The sequence below is a fragment of the Chroicocephalus ridibundus genome, chromosome 6 (genome assembly GCF_963924245.1).
Source record: "Chroicocephalus ridibundus chromosome 6, bChrRid1.1, whole genome shotgun sequence".
Classification (NCBI taxonomy): domain Eukaryota; kingdom Metazoa; phylum Chordata; class Aves; order Charadriiformes; family Laridae; genus Chroicocephalus; species Chroicocephalus ridibundus.
In genome coordinates, this window is record NC_086289.1 from 42,028,985 (window position 1) to 42,048,569 (window position 19,585).

Genomic DNA, 19,585 nt, shown 5'->3' on the forward strand with positions numbered 1-19,585 from the left:
ACGCTTTTTTTTATTACAGCCAACCAGTCTTCAAAGGCATGTTGTCAGTACAAACCTTTCCACCGAGAAGCAGCCCAATGCAACACGATTACATGCCCCTAACGACACCAGAAATTCTTCGCACTGGTTTAGTAGATGTCTATAGTGTTTCTCAGGGAGTTTATTGAAACTGTGCTGCTCAGATTTAATCCTGCAGCTCCCAGGCAATTGGAAAAAAGTTTGCAAAAAACCGGGCATTTAGAGAAGGAGAGTAGGTTGGGCTCCGGCTGTAACTCAACGCCGTGCTGTTAAACGCATTGGGCTCTTTAGCAACCTGCGGGCTTTAAAGAAACGCAACTGGAGTCAGGCACGTTTGTTACCATTAGATACCCATTTGTCAATTTATATTAGACTGAGGCCTATTAAATGAGTCATGCATATTTAACAGTTTATTATGATGTATTTGCATGTGACTGATTGGAATGAGTCATTAAGGTTGACCTTGAGTGAAATGTGGCGCCTCTCCTGCAGAGCCCTTTAAACAGGGGATGTTTATCCCCACTCGGGATTCATCCCTAAGAGCAAAATGGAACGTAGGAATATTCTTTTAGGTTATAGATTATTACTAGGGAACATTAATTAACACCTTGCCCTGGCCCCAATGAGCCAGAAGACAACTTTGCAATGACGACGGCAGTGGAAAGGGGTCAGCAGCACACGCCACTGCCACACACCAGCCCAGACGGCGCTGGGCAGAGTCTGTACAGCCGGTTACTGGAAACGTAACAGCCTAATGACGTTTCTGCCCTTGGTACAAAGAAAGGATAAAATTAAACGTTTACTTTTGTTTATCTGTGGCTTGTTTGTGTTAGCCCAGCAGTACCTGGTTTCCCTGTGCTCCGGAATAAATATGACCCATTTGTCCTCTGCTTCAGTGCCCCCACCGAAGTCATCACGTTTGGACTCAGATGCTTGTTTGCCAGCTCTTTCAGAAGAACACACCCGAGCATGTCTGTGCTCACCCTGCCTTTAGCTCTCTCTTCGGAAGGGGACACGGCAGTACCCACCCCAGCTGGCCACGGCAATTAGGGGATGTGCGTAGGATGCTAAACACAGCCCAGGCTCCAGCAATCTCTCTTTACCTGCCGTGTTGCTGTTCCTCCTGCAGGCACACGGCACCAGGACCCCAGCTCCCAGCCGAGCCCTGCTGGGGCCCCGTGGTAAAGCCTCCTGCTCGGCAGATCCCCAGGGACAGGGAGCTGGGGACGAGTGGGCACCGAGGGGCCATCACTCCTGCAAGCACAGGGGGCTGTCACCCATGTCTGCACGTGGCATTTCAGTAGCAGCGCTACCCGGCTCCAGCTGCAGGTTTGGCCAGACCCACGAAAGCCCCCAACTCCCCCACAGAGTTTGGGATGAAGCTTTCTTGGCTCGGCTCCTCCTGCTGAGCCAGCGTAAGATAAAATTCCCAAACTTTGACACCATGGTTTGCCTGTGAAACCCCCAGCTCTAACACAGGCACTGCCCCACTGAAGGGAAACGGTGATACAAACACTCCCCAGGCAGAGCTGGCTTATAAACTTAATTCAAAACAAATTTTGTTTGGGTCAAATATAGTTTACCATGAATACCAGATTTCTTGGAATAAAAACATCTGAATTCAGCAAGGAAAAAATCAAGCAGAACCTGGTGGGGAGGGCAGGATGCGTTCCTGGCACAGCATGGTGAGCATTTGCCATACCCCTCAGGGGCTCCAGCGAGGACGGCTGCTCCCCTGCCCTCCAGCCCCAGGCTGGCAAGGCTCTCCCCCAGCACAGCGGCGGTGCCAAACCCGCAGCCCGAGCTGCACCCGTCCCCCACTGCCCGCCTCCAGCAGTGATAAGGTTTTCCTGTAGGAAAACAAAACAAAACAAAACAAAACCAAACCACTATGTCAGGGTGTTGAAAGTTCAAAATGACATAAATCTGGCATTATAGCAGGAGAGGCAGCCTGCCCTGCCGCGGGCAGCTCCTACCACCGCGCTCGCTCGGGTGCAGTGCCCAGCCTTTGGCCACCGGCAGCTCCCCCCAGCAAGGTGGTGTTTCCCGCACAGCACCCGGCCAAACCTTGTGACTCCTTTCCATAGCACAGTATATTTCATAGCTGAACAATCAACCAAAGCCCCAGGAGGATTACACTGCAGGGACCTTTTGCAGCCACTTCTGTAAACCAGAAGTTACATATTTTTCCATCGCAGCAGCGAGCCGTGTGGGCCCAGCGCCCGTACTCACCCACCGCAGCAGCACTGCGCTGTTGGACAAGAGACCTGATGTTTATGAATCGCTGTGCGCAAACAAGCGGCACGATATAAAAGAGCAGATAAACCCCAAATGAACCCACTCCCACCTGGGTAACTTCTGCCTGCAACTCTGCTCTTATGACAGCAGCATCTCAGCAAGCCTGCAGTGTAATGGCTGTATGTAGGGTGTTATTTGCATAAAATACCTCCATAATACACATCTCGTATACAATTGCTCCCCGTAGCACTTTGCCATCTGTTATTTGGAATTGTACTAATTACACGCAGAGCCTGAAAATGAGGGAAGACATGAAATTGCTTCCATTATTCAATTATCTTTTTTTTCCTGAGAGGAATAGATCTTCATTAATAATGTATGTTTCAAGAAGTCTTAACGCACAGATTTCATTTGATCTCCCAAAGCTATAAAGCCCCTTTCTCAACCTCCACCTCCCTGCAAGAGGAGGAGGAAGGGGCCTTTGCTATTCTCAGCTGCTGCATGGAAACTTCACCCTGCAGCCTTCCTCCTCCTCCTCCTCCTCCTGCTCTCAAAGACCAGCCCAGCCGTGTGGCCAGGCAGGGGGCAGGTGGGGGAGACCCAGCCTGGGCTCTGCCACCCCGAGCCCTCTGGATCGGTGTGTTCTGGGGCTCTTTTGCCACACAGCCGCAGGTGAGCAGAGAGCTTTGGTATTTCTCTAAAGTGCAACACGTATTTTATTTAAAATGTTAAATTTTGTTGTATTTATACAAAGAAATATACATAAAATATCTGTCATACTCTTATAAATGCATTTCTTTTATAAAGTACAAATGGCAGCTGAGTGTAATTAAGGCCTGGTGAATAAGCCCCGTACAGAAGTTAAATGCAAGGTCACAATACGCACCAGTGAAAAAGTCTGAATATCACCATGATTATTTTAAAATAGGAGAAATAAACATGGTTCACATACCAGAAATACCATTTCCCCCCACCCCTTCCCTTCATTGTGATCTACTTTAAGATTAGTGAATATTAACCCTACTAATATCGAGGACATAAAAAGGTACTCTGGCTTTTCTCTGAAGACAAGGCAAATAGATCAGCTAATACTTAAGTATCCAGAGCTTTAAATCCAATGCTTTAAAATTTCCCACAAGGCTGATAAATAGTACTGGCTTCTCATTCACCTGCTTTTAAATATTTTGTTCATTCAGGCAACTGCTGTTGCACTGAAGGATAAAAGGGGGCTGAGTAAATGGAGCATTTATTCTTCCACGCTGACAGTAAAGCTTCAAAGAACTGGTAATAGAGCAACAAAGAATAAACCTCCAAAAATGCCTCTGCCTTTGCCACTGCCCGTGTTTGGCTACTCAAGCCAGCGGCGCAGGCGAGGCAGACTGACGCCCAGTCCGGCCACACTGTTTGCAAAAGCAATAGCCTGGCACAGTTGTGCACTCTTCACAGGTAATTAATAACTAATTCCACCTCAGCACTTTCACTATTAGTGGATTCGGATAAACCATACCCAACAGCTGAGGCTGAAAAGTGTAAAATACAACTTTTCATTTTGTTGTTTTTTTGGTTTTTTTTTTTTTTTTTTTTTTTCAGCTTTGCTGGTGGTGGGACCCCCTCCAGCTGCAGGGCCAGGGTGCTGCCGGGAGAGCCGAGCAATGGCTGGGACCCCCGCGTCTCTCCCCTGACCCCCAGGCCCTGCCCCTGCTACCCCAGGGCCAGGAAGGTCTCTCCTTCTCGCACAGCACCAAGGGCCGGGCGGGGGGTCCCTGCAGGGCTCTGCCCAGGGGCACGCTCCAGCACCCCGGGGACACCAAAGCTGCAGCAGAGGCAGGGAAGGAGGGCAGGTCACAATCCTTGTCTAGCCCGAAACGTGCTCTCCCTCAAGAAAAAACAATGTACGGCAAGGCACAAATGTTTCAAGGAAGAAGACATTTCAAAAATGTCTTACAACTGTTATAGTTCAAGTAGTCTTAATGTGATATCAATGTGTTTAGATTTTTGCCCCAGATTAACATTCTCTATGAATATTGCATGGATTCGTTTTGTTTCTAAGCAGTTTTCTAAACCTTGATTGTGTTGAAGCCAGAGAACTAGCGAAGCTCTCTTAGTCACGTGAGCTGGCACCTGTAATTACATTGGCTTCCGGGAGGCTTATCAAGAAGGAGTGCCTGAGTTAAAGGCTCTCTCTGCAGCAGTTTTTGTTGTTGCCAACAGTTGGGGGTCCCGTATTGGTGTCAGATAAGCAACACCGGGAGGCAGGTCGGGGTTCTCCTCGCAGGTTTGAGAGGTGCTGTCCTCTGCTGGGGAGCATTCCGCCTGGGGCTCCAGGTTAACCTCAGCGTGAAGAAACAAAACAGCACAGCTTTATGGGTTAACACTGAACGGGAGCCTTTGAAACTGCTTCTGTGAAGTGGTTTAACCCCAGCCAGCAACTAGGACCACACAGCTGTTCACTCACTCGTGCCCCCACCACCACAGTGGGGCAGGGAGAAGAGGGAGAAAAAAGGAGAAGGAAACTTATGGCTTGAGATAAAGACAGTTTAATAGAACAGTAACACCGGAGTTGATGATGATAATGGTAAAAGAATAGATAAAACAAAGTGACACAATATAATTGCTCTCACCACCCGATGATCAGCTGCCCAGCTTGTCCTGAGCAGCAATCAGGGATCCCCACACCCGGCCAACCCCCATTTATATACCAAGCATGATGTCTGTGCTATGGAATGTTGCTTTGGCCATCTTCTGTCTATGCTTCCTCTCAGCTTCTGTGGGAAGCTGAAAGAGTCCTTGACTTAACATAAGCATTACTCAGCAACAACTGAAACAATGTGTTCTCAACATTATTCTCATACTAAATCCAAAACACAGCAGCTACTAGGACAAAAATTAACTCTATCCCAGCCAGAACCAGGTTAATGAAAATAACGAATATGCTAAGCAACACCAATGGGATTGGGCCTTAAACTGAATTTGCCGACAGGGAACGACATAATCAACAGTTCCAAAAATACTAGAAAACCAAAACTATTTGCCAAGTTGTGTTTTGTTTACTATCAAACACCAAATTTCATTTCCATCTCTATTGGGAGACTGAACAAATCCTTCCCTTGGGGTGGTTTTTACTGTTTTCTGCTCTGGATAAATAAGTTGCTCACTGTGGCTTCAGCCACTCTTGCCAGAGACGCTGATGTTGCAATTTTCACTGTCACGTTTTGTGCCACACCAAGCATTTCCAACTCAAAAAGTCTACTTTAGGAACCTAATTAATAGCTTATATGGTCCAATCAATCATGAATCCATATTTAGGTGCTGGTGGTTAAGAGACATTTACTTCTTGTTCCAAGCAGAATCCTATAAAAACACAGTGGGAGGTTAGTAATACTGGAGCATTTTTGCTTAGAGCATACATTTTTCTACTACCTTACAGGTATAAAACATTTCTAAAGGTAAGAAAGATCATTTCTGGAAGTGTCTTTCACGTTGTTCCTCTCACTGCCAACATCTCCACTGCTTTATCCCCTTGATACCTGCTCCACTAGATTCTCCACTAATTTCAGCATTTACCCTTCAGACATGGTTTCACCTCCTCCTTCACTGCCTCCCCAGGCTCCCTTCTCATCCAATAACTGTCTCGTCAGCCCTTCCAGTGCCTCCCATGAGTATAGTCCCATGAGAGATGGGTCCATGTGAACCTCATGAAACTCAACAAGGCCAAGGGCAAGGTCCTGCACTTGAGTCAGGGCAATCCCATGCACAAACACTGGCTGGGCAGGGAATGGATGGAGAGCAGCTCTGAAGAGAAGGACTTGGGGGTGTTGGTGGATGAGAAGCTCAACAGGAGCCAGCAATGTGTGCTCACAGCCCAGAAACCCATCGGCATCCTGGGCTGCATCCCCAGCAGCGTGGCCAGCAGGGTGAGGGGGCGGATTCTGCCCCTCTGCTCCGCTCTGGGGAGACCCCCCTGCAGTGCTGCCTCCAGCTCTGGGGCCCCCAACATAAAAAGGACATGGACCTGTTGGAGCGGGTCCAGAGGAGGCCACAAAGACGATTAGAGGCTGGAGCACCTCTACTATGAAGATAGACTGAGAGAATTGGAGTTGTTCAGCCTAGAGAAGAGAAGGCTCCAGGGAGACCTTAGAGCCCCTTCCAGTCCCTAAAGGGGCTACAGGAAAGATGGGGAGGGTGGTGAGACCCTGGCCCAGGTTGCCCAGAGAAGCTGTGGCTGCCCCATCCCTGGAGGTGTTCAAGGCCAGGCTGGATGGGGCTTTGAGAAACTTGGTCTAGTGGGAGGTGTCCCTGCCCAGGGCAGGGGGTTGGAACTGGATGGTCTTTATGGTCCCTTCCAATCTAAACCATTCTATGCTTCTATGAGTTGTCTGAAGCAACAGAGGAAATGCCAGGACCCACATCCAAAGCCTTCCCCAGGGTTTGCCAGGAGCTGCACACACACTGTGCTACGCGTGCATCAGGGAAGCACAGGACGGACCAAGAGCCCTGCTCAGGGTGCAAAGACAGGGGTAGTAGTGCCCACCCCACAGACCCCGTTGCTCTCACAGCATCAGGTGCTCCCCATGCCCCTGCTGCAGCTGATGCCTGGGCCACAACAGAGGAAACACCACATCAGTGGCCACGCGGGCAAGGAGGGTGTCCCAGGTTTTCCCCTTCAAGGCGGGCATGCTTCAGTGGCATGCTCCTTCAGTGGCATGCACCCACTGAAGGGAGGGAAAGCCTCCCCTGCCCGGGGAAGGATGGATCCCTGCCCAAGGTCCCACTGTGCTTTTAGGCCACCTGGGCTGCCCTGGCAGCACGTCCCCAGCTCTTCAGTCTGCTAGGACCAACGTCCCTCCTGCTTGTTGTGCTAGTCCTTGTCACCAACTGAGTGATGGGTGGTGAGCTTTCCCCAACACTTCAGACTAACACTGTTTTATCAGCGATGTCCCAGTACCTGCAGGGAAAGAAAACAATCAAAGCCAATACCAGTGACAGCAGTGTAATCGCTGAGGGATGCATGCTTTTATATCCCAGCTTTGTGCATGTCCTCTGTGACACATACAAAATAACTGTCCCCTCTAAAAATTCTCTTAATCAAGTCTTTTTCTGCTGTTTATATAGAAGAAAGAATAAAGCAGCCTGTAGGACACAGAGAAAGAATCGCTTAGAGTGACTAAAGGCCAACTCTGTTCATCCCACTAGCACTTACAGCATGGGAAACACCCTACCCAAGGAATATTTTTGTGGACATGACCCTAATACTATATAGAAAGTCAGACCAAAGGTGTTACTGAGGCAAAACTGCAAAACCCTACTTCCTCAGGAATAATAAACTGCTGTTAATTAATCCCCAATGACAAATGAAACTCCAGTCAAGATATCTGCTGCCAGCAGATGGGACGCCAGTCTCACGGGCAAGAGCTGGGACCTGCCAGCAGCATTATGGAGAGCACTGTGAGAAATAACTTCCCAAGTACACTGGGAGCTTGCATGAACACATTTTCCAACCTCAATAATTCTGTGTCCTGAGAACGTACAAACACATTGCAATGCTGTGCACGGGGGTTATATGTGATGCTTTTTAATCCCATGGTACATTTTATGGTTGGTATGCTATCATCAAGGCACTCGCTATTTCAAGGATGGATTCAGCAGCACAGAAACGTAACGCTCCTGCTGCGACACCAAACCCAGTGTTCTGACCCGTCTCCTGGGGCGAGCAGGAGCCCAGCCCTCCCCACAGCCAGGCTCAGCTCCCCGCTGCTCTCCAGCCCCAGCAAAAGCTTCAGCATCCTTTTGTTGATAACATGTACCTACTCAGCCACTTCTGTTTCTCTCTTCAATAAGCACAGTCACACTTTACTTAGGATTCACATTAACAGTAACAGCAGAAGTAAAACAACATCTCCCTGGGTTTGGTCCTGGTTGTTTGCAATAGCTACCGTGTGTACTAAAGCCAACTCGTTATTCCTTTCTGATAAATGGGATACTCGAGTGACAAAAGTACATCGCATTGGAATCAAAGACAAGTTTAATTTTTGTATTCATCATTCAGAATTTTTAGGGTATATATTTACTGCATAAAACATTTATATAGAAGATAGTCATTCAAGCTGAATTGTGTTTCTTTTTCAAGGCTATAGGGCTACTAAGATAATTTTCTTTTTAAAAATTCATATGTAAGAACCGCTAAACAATTTTAAGGATCATTAGAACACTTATTTGATAAGTGGAGCATAAAACATACAGCAGTGCTATTGTAAGGCTAGGACCTTCATAGTCTTCCTTTATCTGAGGAATATCCAGTGACGTTTTGTTAGGCTATTTCCTTGTAGTATAGCTATTAAAGCGATTACTGAGTAAGACAGATACTTTTTAAAAAAAACAAGCAAAACTGAAAACCCCAAACCTTTGCACTGTTACAGCCATCCCATTTGGTTTTTCAAGCGCTTCCCTTGAGCTGTGCTGGAGAGAGACTACTGCACAAGCCCAGCAGCCACGTGCGATGGGCAGGGTTTCACAAGCTGTTGAGGACTTCATCAAGTTGGGTCCTTGCACCTCCGCTCAACCCCATCGCCCGGTGGTGGCAGCGGGGCCTCACTGGCTTGTCCCACAGGACAAAGGTGGGATAGGGATATCCTAATCCTATGCCAAAGGGGATAGGGAGCAAGGTGCCACCAAGCACCTCTCATGTGCAGATGGTGACCTTGCCCATTTGCACAGGCCTGCGATATGAAGACATTGTGATAGGAAGAAACAAGAAGCAACCAGCACGAGAGATCAAGTCCCACAGGCTCACAAGCCCAGGCAGCGAGTGGGCAGGGTCAGGCACACCAGCCCTTCTGGTCTTGGCCAGGAGAGAAATCCCAGGGCAGCCTGGTGGTTTATGGGGTTCTGAGCTCAGACAACAGCACCGAAAGAACACTTAGGTTAGAATCAGACCGATGTTCCCGCCAGAGATGATGAGAAACGCTGCAATCCAGACGCTGCAGGGCAACACAACGAAGATGGCAATCACACCCAGAAACTCACATAACTCCTATTCTCTTATGCTCCTCAATCGCACCAAGTAAACATGAGCCGGGTACACTAGAGAAACATTTTCGATTCATAGATTGTCATTTAACCACTCAATATATCTCTTCAGCAGCCGGTGCCCTACAGCTAACTCAGCTGGACTCGAGACAAACATCATCGCCCCATGAAAGGCATCCTTGGCATGATCATGCGTGACAGAAACGCCCACTGCCCGGAGACGCTCAGCATACATGACTCCATCATCCCGTAAGACGTCATGCTCGCAGGTGAGGATGTAGGTGAGGGGCAGCCCGCGGAGCTGGGCATCGCTCGCCAGCAGCGGGGCCGCCCGGGTATCCAGAAACCCCGGGTACTTCTGAGCGAGCTCGGAGCTTCCGTAGGTGGGACTGGTATAAACACAATCTTTCTTCAGTTCTTCAGGCAGCAAATTGCTCCAGTTTACAAAGTGAAATAAGTGGCTCGATTCAACTGGGACGTGCCTGTTGGAAGCCATCGCCTCCCTGAGAGATGAATCGGAAGTGAAATATTCACTCCAGAACTTGACCATAAGCAACTTGGGTAAAATGGGCTTGTATTCATTTTCTTGGTAAGATGGCAAATTCATGTCAAGGGTTTGAAGAGCAGGGTAAACCAAAGCCTGGACTTTGAGTTTAGTTTTAACTTCAGAATCCTTTAACAGCTGTAGAATTAAAAAGAAATAATTACAAAAAGTTAGTTAAAAAGTGACTTCTGCCTTTTCAGTGTCCACGGCAAATTCACAACCTTTCCAAGTGAGATTCATTACAATCCAAATAATGTCTTAAGAGAGCAACAACATTGCACTGACGTTATAAACCTGAGAGAGAAGGTCAAAAGGCACTGAACTGTGTGTGATGAGATGACACTAGAACATCTAGTACGCTATTTTTTTTCTTTTTTTTTGCTGCTATTTACATCTATGAGTCAAATTGCTAAAATTCCTTTTTCAAACAACATACCTAAACCAGTCAAAACGTGCTTAAGCATAGAGTGATATATGCCCTAATTATAGGGCAGAGAGACTTTTTTGAGGGTATAAAGCTTTGGAGGACATCATGGCATCAAAGCTACTTCGATGCCGTTAAATGGCTCAAGTAAATTTACTTGCCTGGAAGCTCCGAGCCCTCACTGACAGTCCTGCAGGCTGCGTGACACGGGTGTGCGTGTGCACCCAGACCACGACAGACATTTGGGAGGTGCATTTGCTTTGAGCAGAGGCTTTTGTTAGTCTTTTGTGTTTGTGAACTGACAAAAAATAAAAATTGAACTAGCAAACCAGCTTTTTTTTTTTTTTTTTTTTTACCTGTTGTGCCACAGCTGCAGCTAAGTTGCCACCTGCACTGTCTCCTGCTACACAGATCCGATCTGGGTCTACCCCATACTGGGAGAGGACGCTGCTCTGGAGGAAAAACTTCGTTACTGAATACACATCTTCAAATTGAACCGGAAAACGGTATTTAGGTGCCAACCTGTAACTGTTGGAGGCAAGCAGAAGCGTGTTACTTCCTGCCATTAGCAAAGAGAAAGGCTTGCTAACATCTGCCCTGGTGGGGAATGTTTTATTTTCTGTGTCCAGAGAAATGGGAACTATCTGTCTATGCTGAAGGATCAAATAATTTATTGCCCACCCAGCTTCATAAAGCAATATCCAAAATAACTACCAACCACAATTCAACCACTGCAACCTTGACAGCTTCTGTTTACAAATACTTAAAGCTAGCAGGAAAGCACACAGTAAAAAAATTAGAATTATTTAAACAGATTAATTCCGAACCCTCATCCCATCTAGAAAGAGAATCTCTCTTACTTGACTGATACCACGACAGCATTTAACATATTTGAAGTCCACCTTGTCAGATGATCATAGGATTTCATGCCTGAAATGAAATGAGTCACTTAGAATATACTCCAGTACATTTAAGAACAGACACATATATCGCAGCATGTTCCTCTTTGCAGAAGCTTTCAGGTGATTTCCAAAACCTCCACTGGGTTTTAACTGGTGAAATACCAGTTCCCTGACCATCTTTATGTCAACTTCCATAAAACAAAAGGCAACGCTTAACATGTTGGGATCTTCCGTATGGCACCCTGGTACTGACAGAAGAGCTCACCTGCATCTCCTACACACCATCCTCCACCATGGAAGTAGATCACTGCCCTTCTCAGCCCATCAGATGCCCTTCTGGGCAGGTACAGCCGGACGGCAACATTGCTGAACTCTGTGTCTGTCACAGTGATGTTTTCATCAGATGTGGGTGCGACATACTCGGCAGCTGTGAGCAGCATCAGGGCATCCATATAGTGCATCATCCCCAGCCGATCAGCAACCTCAGCCTGAAGCCCGAGTCAAGGGAAAATGGTATTTGAAACACAGCCTCAGTTACTCTCAGACATTAAAGGTCCATAAAGCCATTTGATACTCTGTACAAGCCTGTAAGGTTGTTATAAAAGTCACTAAGTCAAATGCTGCTGGCTTGGAGGAGTCACAGTCTCACACTGTCCAGCTTGAGCTGCTCAACTCCCTCCTCATCTCCCATCACCTCCGTGTGAAGTTCAGTGGCTGGCAGGCAGCCCAGGGGACACCACTTGTCATTGCTGAGACAATGACCAGAAGCACAGGCACAGAGGGCATCAAGGATGCTACAAAGGGTGTGGAAGAAAGCAGAATCAGCTGAAACCTCCAGATACCCAGGACGAGGGTCTGCTCAGTGAGTCAGATCTCCTCGTCTTTCCAGACAGTTACCACAACACCAAGTAATAGCTGCTCCTGAGATGAACTCCAGAAGCAAAAGCAGCTGGTACTTTTAGGATGCCAAGGACACCGGTGGCACAAAAAAAAAAGATATAGCAATTTGACTTCAAGCTGCACAATAATTTTTAATGATCAGTTCCATCCCAGCAGTCAAAGAGCATCATTTAGAAATGAGTACCGTTACATTATTAAAGTGAAAAGTTTTCTCTACTTTGAGATGTTAAGAAGGCAGAATATATTTTTGCCACTTTACCACAGTCTAGCTCTGTTTAATTTCTTCAGTTTACATGTAACAATTCCATTAGTTACATACCTCTATGTTTCTCTATCTAAAGAAGAAATGCTCCTACTGAATAGCAGAGCAAGAGCAGAGTTGTGTGTTTATTGTCCGTTCCACATGGTCAGCAGATGAGACAAAATTTTGTCATGCTACATGTGCCACTGGTATAGTTCTGGTATATATTCTGAAGCTATTCCCTGCTCCATTGTCCTTGAGGATGATCCAGCTTTGTCTGAGCCACACAAATCCTTTCCTTACATTGGTTTGATATTTCTCAGTAAAAAGTGCAGAATAACCCTGCCACCGACGCTGTGATTTCCACCAGCCCTCTGCCGGTGAGGCAGTCCCCTGCTGAATGAACTGACAGAAGTACAATTCTGGTGTGGCATCACCGCCGTCGCCCAGCGCTGGCTCAGCCCGACTCCAACCAAGGACCATCCTACTGACTCCCTGACCTGGAGATGGGCTCCACGGGATGAGGAGGAGCATCCTCCAGGAGGGGAAATAAGGATGATGGTAACCAGGATCTCTGTCTGCCTGATGAGTGCATTAGTCTGGGGTATTAAAAAATACCTATAGGGGTAACTTTTTTGAAAGATTCTTTTTCCCAGAAATCCTGAATCAACCCCAGCTGTACAGCAGTGCTGGAGCCCCAGCCCTGTGCCGCACTCCAAGGGGAGAGAGCAGGGGAGACCACCGGTGCCCCAGGCAGAGCTATGGAAAGGGCAAGGAAAGCTTTCCCAATGAACTCCACAGAAATTCCCTGACAGAAGAAAAGTGATATGGTTCAGGGAGTTCCGAGCCAAGGAATTGCCAACTCTTAACACTGTTAAAGCAGTTTCCTTTGAAATTTGTGTTTTAAACATTAATTATGAAATTCTGTGGGTTAATCTAACAATTAGATTACAGTTATTCTAAGATAAAGATAGTTCTAAGATACCACATAAACCCGAAAGGTCTGTATAATACCCTCATCAGAAAAGTCTCATTGTCCCTGAGCTCAGATTATGGCACGTTATGGGGGAAGCGCAAAATGAACCTCTTTGGGGTTTTGTGTTCCTTGTGCTTTGGAAAACATTTTCCACAATCACTTTCTCCATCTTCCATAAGGGGAGCATGGCAGCAACGACAAAAAAAATCCAAAATTTATTTCCAAGGAAGGGAGCTGTGCCTTGGCAGGCAGAGAGCCTGGCACTGATTTTTAGCAGCTGACTTCTCTGATCAGGCGATAGCGCAGGGGGAGGCACCCTCCCTGTGAAGCTTTCCATCAGCTGAACGCAGATAGTTTGTGGCAGGGCTGCAAAGGGCTTTAATCCAGATTTTACTGCTCCTGAGGAGCCAAGGCCAAGGACAGAAGCAGCATTGGGAGGATTTCACACAGCTGCAGCCAGGGAAAAGTTCAGCTAGGAAGAAAGATGTTGTATTACATTCTATACTTTCTTCACGCGTTCTATCTTACACTGTGTGCACGTGGTATTTTCTGAAAATACACGCAGGATTTTGTGCTTAACCACCACAGAAACCGGCTAGTTTATTCATAGAATCATGGAATAGTTTGAGTTGGAAGGGACCTTAAAGATCATATCTGGTTCCAACCCCGCTGCCCTGGGCAGGGACACCTCCCACTAGACCAGGCTGCTCAAAGCCCCATCCAGCCTGGCCTTGAACACCTCCAGGGATGGGGCAGCCACAGCTTCTCTGGGCAACCTGAGCTAGGGTCTCACCACCCTCACAGTCAAGCATTAATTCCTAATGTCTCATCTAAATCTCCCCTCCTTCAGTGTAAAACTGTCCCCCCTCATCCTATGGCACCCCTCCCTGATAAGGAGTCCCTCCCCATCTCTCCTGTAGCCCCTTTAGGGACTGGAAGGGGCTCTAAGGTCTCCCTGGAGCCTTCTCTTTTCCAGGCTGAACAACCCAACCTCTCTCAGCCTGTCCTCACAGCAGAGGGGCTCCAGCCTCTCATTGTCTTTGTGGCCTCCTCTGGACCCGCTCCAACAGGTCCATGTCCTTTTTATGTTGGGGGCCCCAGAGCTGGAGGCAGCACTGCAGGGGGGTCTCCCCAGAGCGGAGCAGAGGGGCAGAATCCGCCCCCTCACCCTGCTGGCCACGCTGCTGGGGATGCAGCCCAGGATGCCGATGGGTTTCTGGGCTGTGAGCACACATTGCTGGCTCCTGTTGAGCTTCTCATCCGCCAACACCCCCAAGTCCTTCTCTTCAGAGCTGCTCTCCATCCATTCCCTGCCCAGCCTGTATTTGTGCATGGGATTATTCTTCCAGGCTATTCCCTACCTAAACAGCATGTAGACATTTTAACACAAACATGCGAAGAGAGACACTCCCAGCCTCCTTTCTGCAATGAGATGGGTACGAAGGGACTCTGCAGCACGCCACAGGCCAGGCACACCCGTGAAACCAGGCACAGCTGCAATTCTGCCCCGTGGCTAACTCAGGGCAGGACCTAACCCCAAGCCTCCCACTGGCTCTGGAGCACCTCAGCAATCACTACCCTGCCCAGAAGAGACTTTGAAAACAACCTGGGACTGGCACAGGCTGTATTCAAACCATTAACTCATCCAGGCCAGGAAACCTGAAACTGGAGAAAATCTTCACAATTTGGCTAGGAAGCTGAAGAGCTCCCCAGGACCTATTAAAGCAAAGATGACAAAGGTTGGCATTTCATGGCATGTCCTTTTGGGAGCTTGGAGAGGACCCTCTTGCTCAGGATTGTCTGGCGGTGGCTGTATTACTTCCCTTTTTTCAAACCAACACCAGGGAATCAGAAAGATTAAAAGAGGGTCCCCTCTGCAAATTTAGACCTACTATTAAGTGATTATAAGTTGTTACCCTATAATCGGATGACTGTTTAGAATGTATTTAGGAGACTTTAGAGCCATCTCAAATCTAATTTGCACCAGTGCAGCTGCAGGGAGGCTATCTCCATCAGAGTCCCTTGGGATTACAGTTTTGCATGAGATTGGAGCACAGTTATAAAACACGCTTGCCCTGGGCCACTGCTGCTGGTAACAGACTGCGGCTTAACAAGCAGCCAATGCCACGGCCACGAAAGACGCCAACTCCATGTTAAAGCGAAAGCACACAATCGCCCAACACTGAGAGAAAATGCTTCTACTTGCTGAGCACTGCTGTGCTGAAGGCTACAGGTCTGACCGAGCGAAAGACGAAGCGTTCCTGGGGAAATGAGTTATCTCTGCACATACCCTGCTTGCAGGCTACCTCCAAAAGAAGATCCAACAGGGAAAGCAGCAAGGCAGCACATCAGAAGTGCAGACTACAGTTTCTTTCTCACCATTGTTTCATCTCCCACCTCTCAGCCTGTAAGACTCAAATCGCAAGTTCAAAACAGACAAGGAAGCAGCAAAGGGCCCATGAGTAGACACGCACACAAAATCTTCTGCCTCCTCCTTCTGCTGGCTGTACAGACCTAACAAGAGCTCTGCACTGCAAACACAGGCTGTCTGACGCAGGGATGGTGCTGGAGATTGACAGTGGCTGTTAGATACTGTCCAGAAGTGTGACGTTTAGGAGACATCCCAAGAAAACATGCACCTTGCCTCCACCAGAGAAATCAAAAAAGAAGTGGCTCCCACAGACTTCTGAAAATCACACCCACCACATTTTAACTGAAACAACAGGAAAGGCAAAGTCCCAACCTCGTGTACTTTGGAGCAAACAGCCCTGTGCTGTTTGTGTTTGCGCCTGCAGCGGACAAGCCTTTCAGCGGCATCCCTCAAGCAAAACTAGAAACTTCTCTCTCCTGGCTCCTTAGACCCTCCTTTCAATATATTTTTTATGGTGGAGAAAAAAGAAGTCTCAAAATGTTTGTAGCCACCCAGAAAGATGCCTGAAACACTCAGCTCCCCTCCTCCCCCCAAACCTTCATCTTTGACCTTGTTTTTAGACTTTGATTACACTGCTGCAGCCACCATTGCATATTAAGTACAGGCTAGATTCAAAACAGCTCCCAGTTTAATGTTATTAAGAGGTGGGAACTACGGCACCATTATTTGTGTGTGCAGCCTCATGGATTATTTACATATGTTTGAAATGGCTGTATAACATGACTGAAAGGAAGCAGAAGCCAGGGATGCAGTATATATAAAAATAGCATTGAAAGACATAAGGACTGTGTTGTCAGTAAATATTGCCATATAACTACAGAGAGGGTATAATACCACTGCCTTTCCAGTCTGCAACATATGGTTCTGTGCTACTTAGATAGATACCATTTTTTGGTAGGCAAGATTACAGTGGTATTACAAAAAAGTTATATATATAGCTTAATTTCTACATGCTCTAGCGTTATCACCCCTATAATTAGCTTTGTGTAGTTTTTAGGCTTATTCTGCTGGTAGATTTCTATGAAACCACAAAAACCAATAGTATTTAAGAAGTGCTCTAGTTTTCCCTCCCTGACACCCAATACAATACTTCAGAGGAAGCTCAATACACAGGTTCTGAGAAACAGGAAAAATTCAAGGAGCAGTGCTCCAGCTGCAAAAGATTGTAAAGCAAAATAAACTTGTTTGCACTTATCTATCCATATTCACATTCCATATCCCATTTCCAGTTACTCTGAGTGTCCTCTTTTTCAAGACTGCACAATTAAGTCTTCTCTAAGTTTCTTTATAGTCATAGTTACAGTAGATTTAATGCTTAATTTCAGATGCTTCTGTCCTTCATTTAGTATATTACCATATATGTATATCACCATATATGTATATCATGTAGGTATAACATATATATTCCATATCTCAGCTCTATAGAGGCACTGAGAACACCGTCTGCTCTGCAGCCAGCCCCACACCAAGCCCAGCACCAAACTCACCAGATGCCCCATAGCCCTGAAGCTAGCCGTGATTAGCATCACTTTCCAGGGCTCCTCAACATCCTCGGGGATTGGAGTGTAGATGTAGTAAGCGATGAGGGCAGAGGCGAGGAAGAGGCACAGCAGCTTGGCTCCCATCTCTACAGGCACCGCTCTTCCCAGACTGACCGGATTAAATGCTCTCACTGACTCTTAACAGCTACAAGCCAGCACACGCATAGGGCAAAGTTAATCCCATGTTTTGTTTGGTTCCCGGCCAGGAGGTGATTTCTCATCAGATCACCCAGGCAGAGGTTACTCTGCCGTGCAACTCCCCAGAAAACGTGTTTCTTCATCAAGGCGTTCAACCACTCCGAGCTGACACTTCAACCCCAGATTAACCACCGAGGATCCTCCGTCCCCATCACCCCCCTTCCTGCATTTGGCAACGGCAGCTGGCAGAAGGGCTCAGGGGGAAAGCGGCAGTTGAAACATAAGGAACAGAATGTGGCCGGCAAACTGAGGGCTGCCACAAAGCAACACTCAAATGCAAAAGGATGTATTGAATATTCAGGAGCTATTAGCTGCTGCTTCATCATGCAGCAGTTCAAACGCAGCCCAGCTGACAGAGATACCCGGTGGAATCAGACTACAGCAGCGTGTAACCCACTGTCGTGTCTCAGGCAATACCAAGCACCTCCTACTTTGGCAAAGCACACCCTTCGTCTTGTACTAACACACCAAAGCAGTTGTGCAATAATAGGTTTGGCAGAAAAAAACCTCATAATCTTTTACAGGGCTTCTGGTTACTATTTGAAAGATCAGATTTAATAGCTACTGTTCTCAGGATTAAGAGATTTCTATGCATCTCCCAGAAGCAACCGCTTCTGTACAGGGTGAACTCAAACAGGTAGCAATAATTCCACTAGGGAAACACTACAAGCACAGGCACACACGCAGAGGGAGGGGTAAAAAGAATGACAGCAGCACCAGGAACTCTGCTTTCAAGATTAACTGAGAAGATGAAAAGATCAATTAAAATTTATTTCCTTTGCTGAAGTTTTATCAACTGCAAAGGAGCACCGCCGCTTGCTCTCACACACTGAACAGCCCCTAGGGATGGAGCACCCTTTGGAGGACCAGAGAGCACGAAGCATCACAGAAGACTGAAAGCTGAGCTGTATGTCACCCACCCAAATGCAGAGAAAGAGCAGGCCTTAGTCAATCTTTGAAATGCTTTCTTTATTTAAGTTCTAGGCACCTGCACAATATTCAAGTGTTTGGGCTTTTTTTAAAATCCAGCTGTGCTATCCCTTCTCTGCCCAGGATGGGATATCCAGTTCACCCCTGTCAGTCCTTCTGCAGCACAGGTCAAAGCCTGACATTCTTGACACCACTCCAACAAAAACGAGAGCCACCACACCTCTGCGGTCCCTGCACTTCTCCTGGAGGCCAGTGCAGGTGCTGGGGATCAGGGTGGGTGAACCCAGGCAAGGGTGGTGAGGTTGCCCTGGCCCCGTGCCCAAGCAGCAGCAAGGCTGAGCCTGCGTCCACCGCAGGCACACACACGCTAACACGCGTGCACACGCGGGGTGGGCACGCAGATCAGCAAACCCCTCTTCTCTTTCCTACAGCTCAGATCACCCACTTCTCAGCGGCAAACTTTGGAGGCTAAGAGGCAAAAACACAGATAAAGGAGCTGGATTTCAGGCAACAGGGGAAGAGGAAGCACAGCCGGGTGAAGAGCAAGGAGCCCTGTGCTCCCTCTGTCCCTCCCCGGGAGCGAGATGAGCTCAAGCTCTGCTTGAGCACCGCTTACTGTTTCGGCACTGGCAAACAGCATGGAGGAAGATATAGCAAGACCTGGAACTATCACAAAACCAGTCTTTTATTTTGTTGCATTTTAGGACCGTTTACAACCTCTTCTTCCATGCCAACCACCAGCTGAATTACGGCTGTGCCTTTACAGCACGTGCTGTGCACTGTCCTTACCCCAAGGTCACTGTTGGCTTAGGCAAGAGCTCACAGTGCTTAGCCTTCAGGCACCAACATCTCCTCATCTCCTGGCAGATCCAGCCCTCCTGCCCTCCCGTGAACCGCCACAGCAGCCTACCCTAATTCACAGTGGTACCGGATAAAGAGAATAATACATTGAATTCACCGTTTACTCAAAGCAATCTGGGTCAGAGCCCTTTCAGAGCCCTTTCAGCAGAAGAGACCAGCTGAGACAGCACAAGAACCCCCTCAAATGGGGGGGATGAGGTGCCAAATGAAACACGCGAATATGAAAGTGCAGATTAATCCCATGCAGCAATTACTCAGCGTCTTGCCTCCACACTGCTGCCGCTCTTCACAGCCCTGCACCAGCACCCACCACTGCCAGTTTACTGCTGCATCCCACAATCTCGCACTACTCACT

At 47.6% G+C, this 19,585-nt stretch overlaps 1 protein-coding gene across 1 annotated transcript; it reads right to left on the reverse strand.

Annotated features, from left to right (window-relative positions):
- Positions 1-4,777: 4,777 nt before the first annotated feature.
- On the reverse strand, positions 4,778-17,461 carry LOC134517702 (arylacetamide deacetylase-like). The gene is made up of 5 exons (XM_063339490.1): positions 17,188-17,461; positions 11,418-11,640; positions 11,111-11,180; positions 10,607-10,778; positions 4,778-9,964 (listed from the first exon to the last, which is right to left on the reverse strand). Exons 1-5 carry the CDS (start codon positions 17,323-17,325, stop codon positions 9,356-9,358), a joined length of 1,212 nt encoding a protein of 403 aa, XP_063195560.1. The 5' UTR covers positions 17,326-17,461; the 3' UTR covers positions 4,778-9,355.
- Positions 17,462-19,585: the final 2,124 nt, after the last annotated feature.

Coding starts and splice junctions, on each gene's coding strand:
- LOC134517702 (XM_063339490.1), bottom strand. CDS start 17,325: ATGGGAGCCAAGCTGCTGTGCCTCTTCCTCGCCTCTGCCCTCATCGCT. Junction 11,181..11,417: donor ATGGTGTGTAGGAGATGCAG/GTGAGCTCTTCT, acceptor ATTTCATTTCAG/GCATGAAATCCTATGATCAT. Junction 9,965..10,606: donor CTGCAGCTGTGGCACAACAG/GTAAAAAAAAAA, acceptor TTAATTCTACAG/CTGTTAAAGGATTCTGAAGT.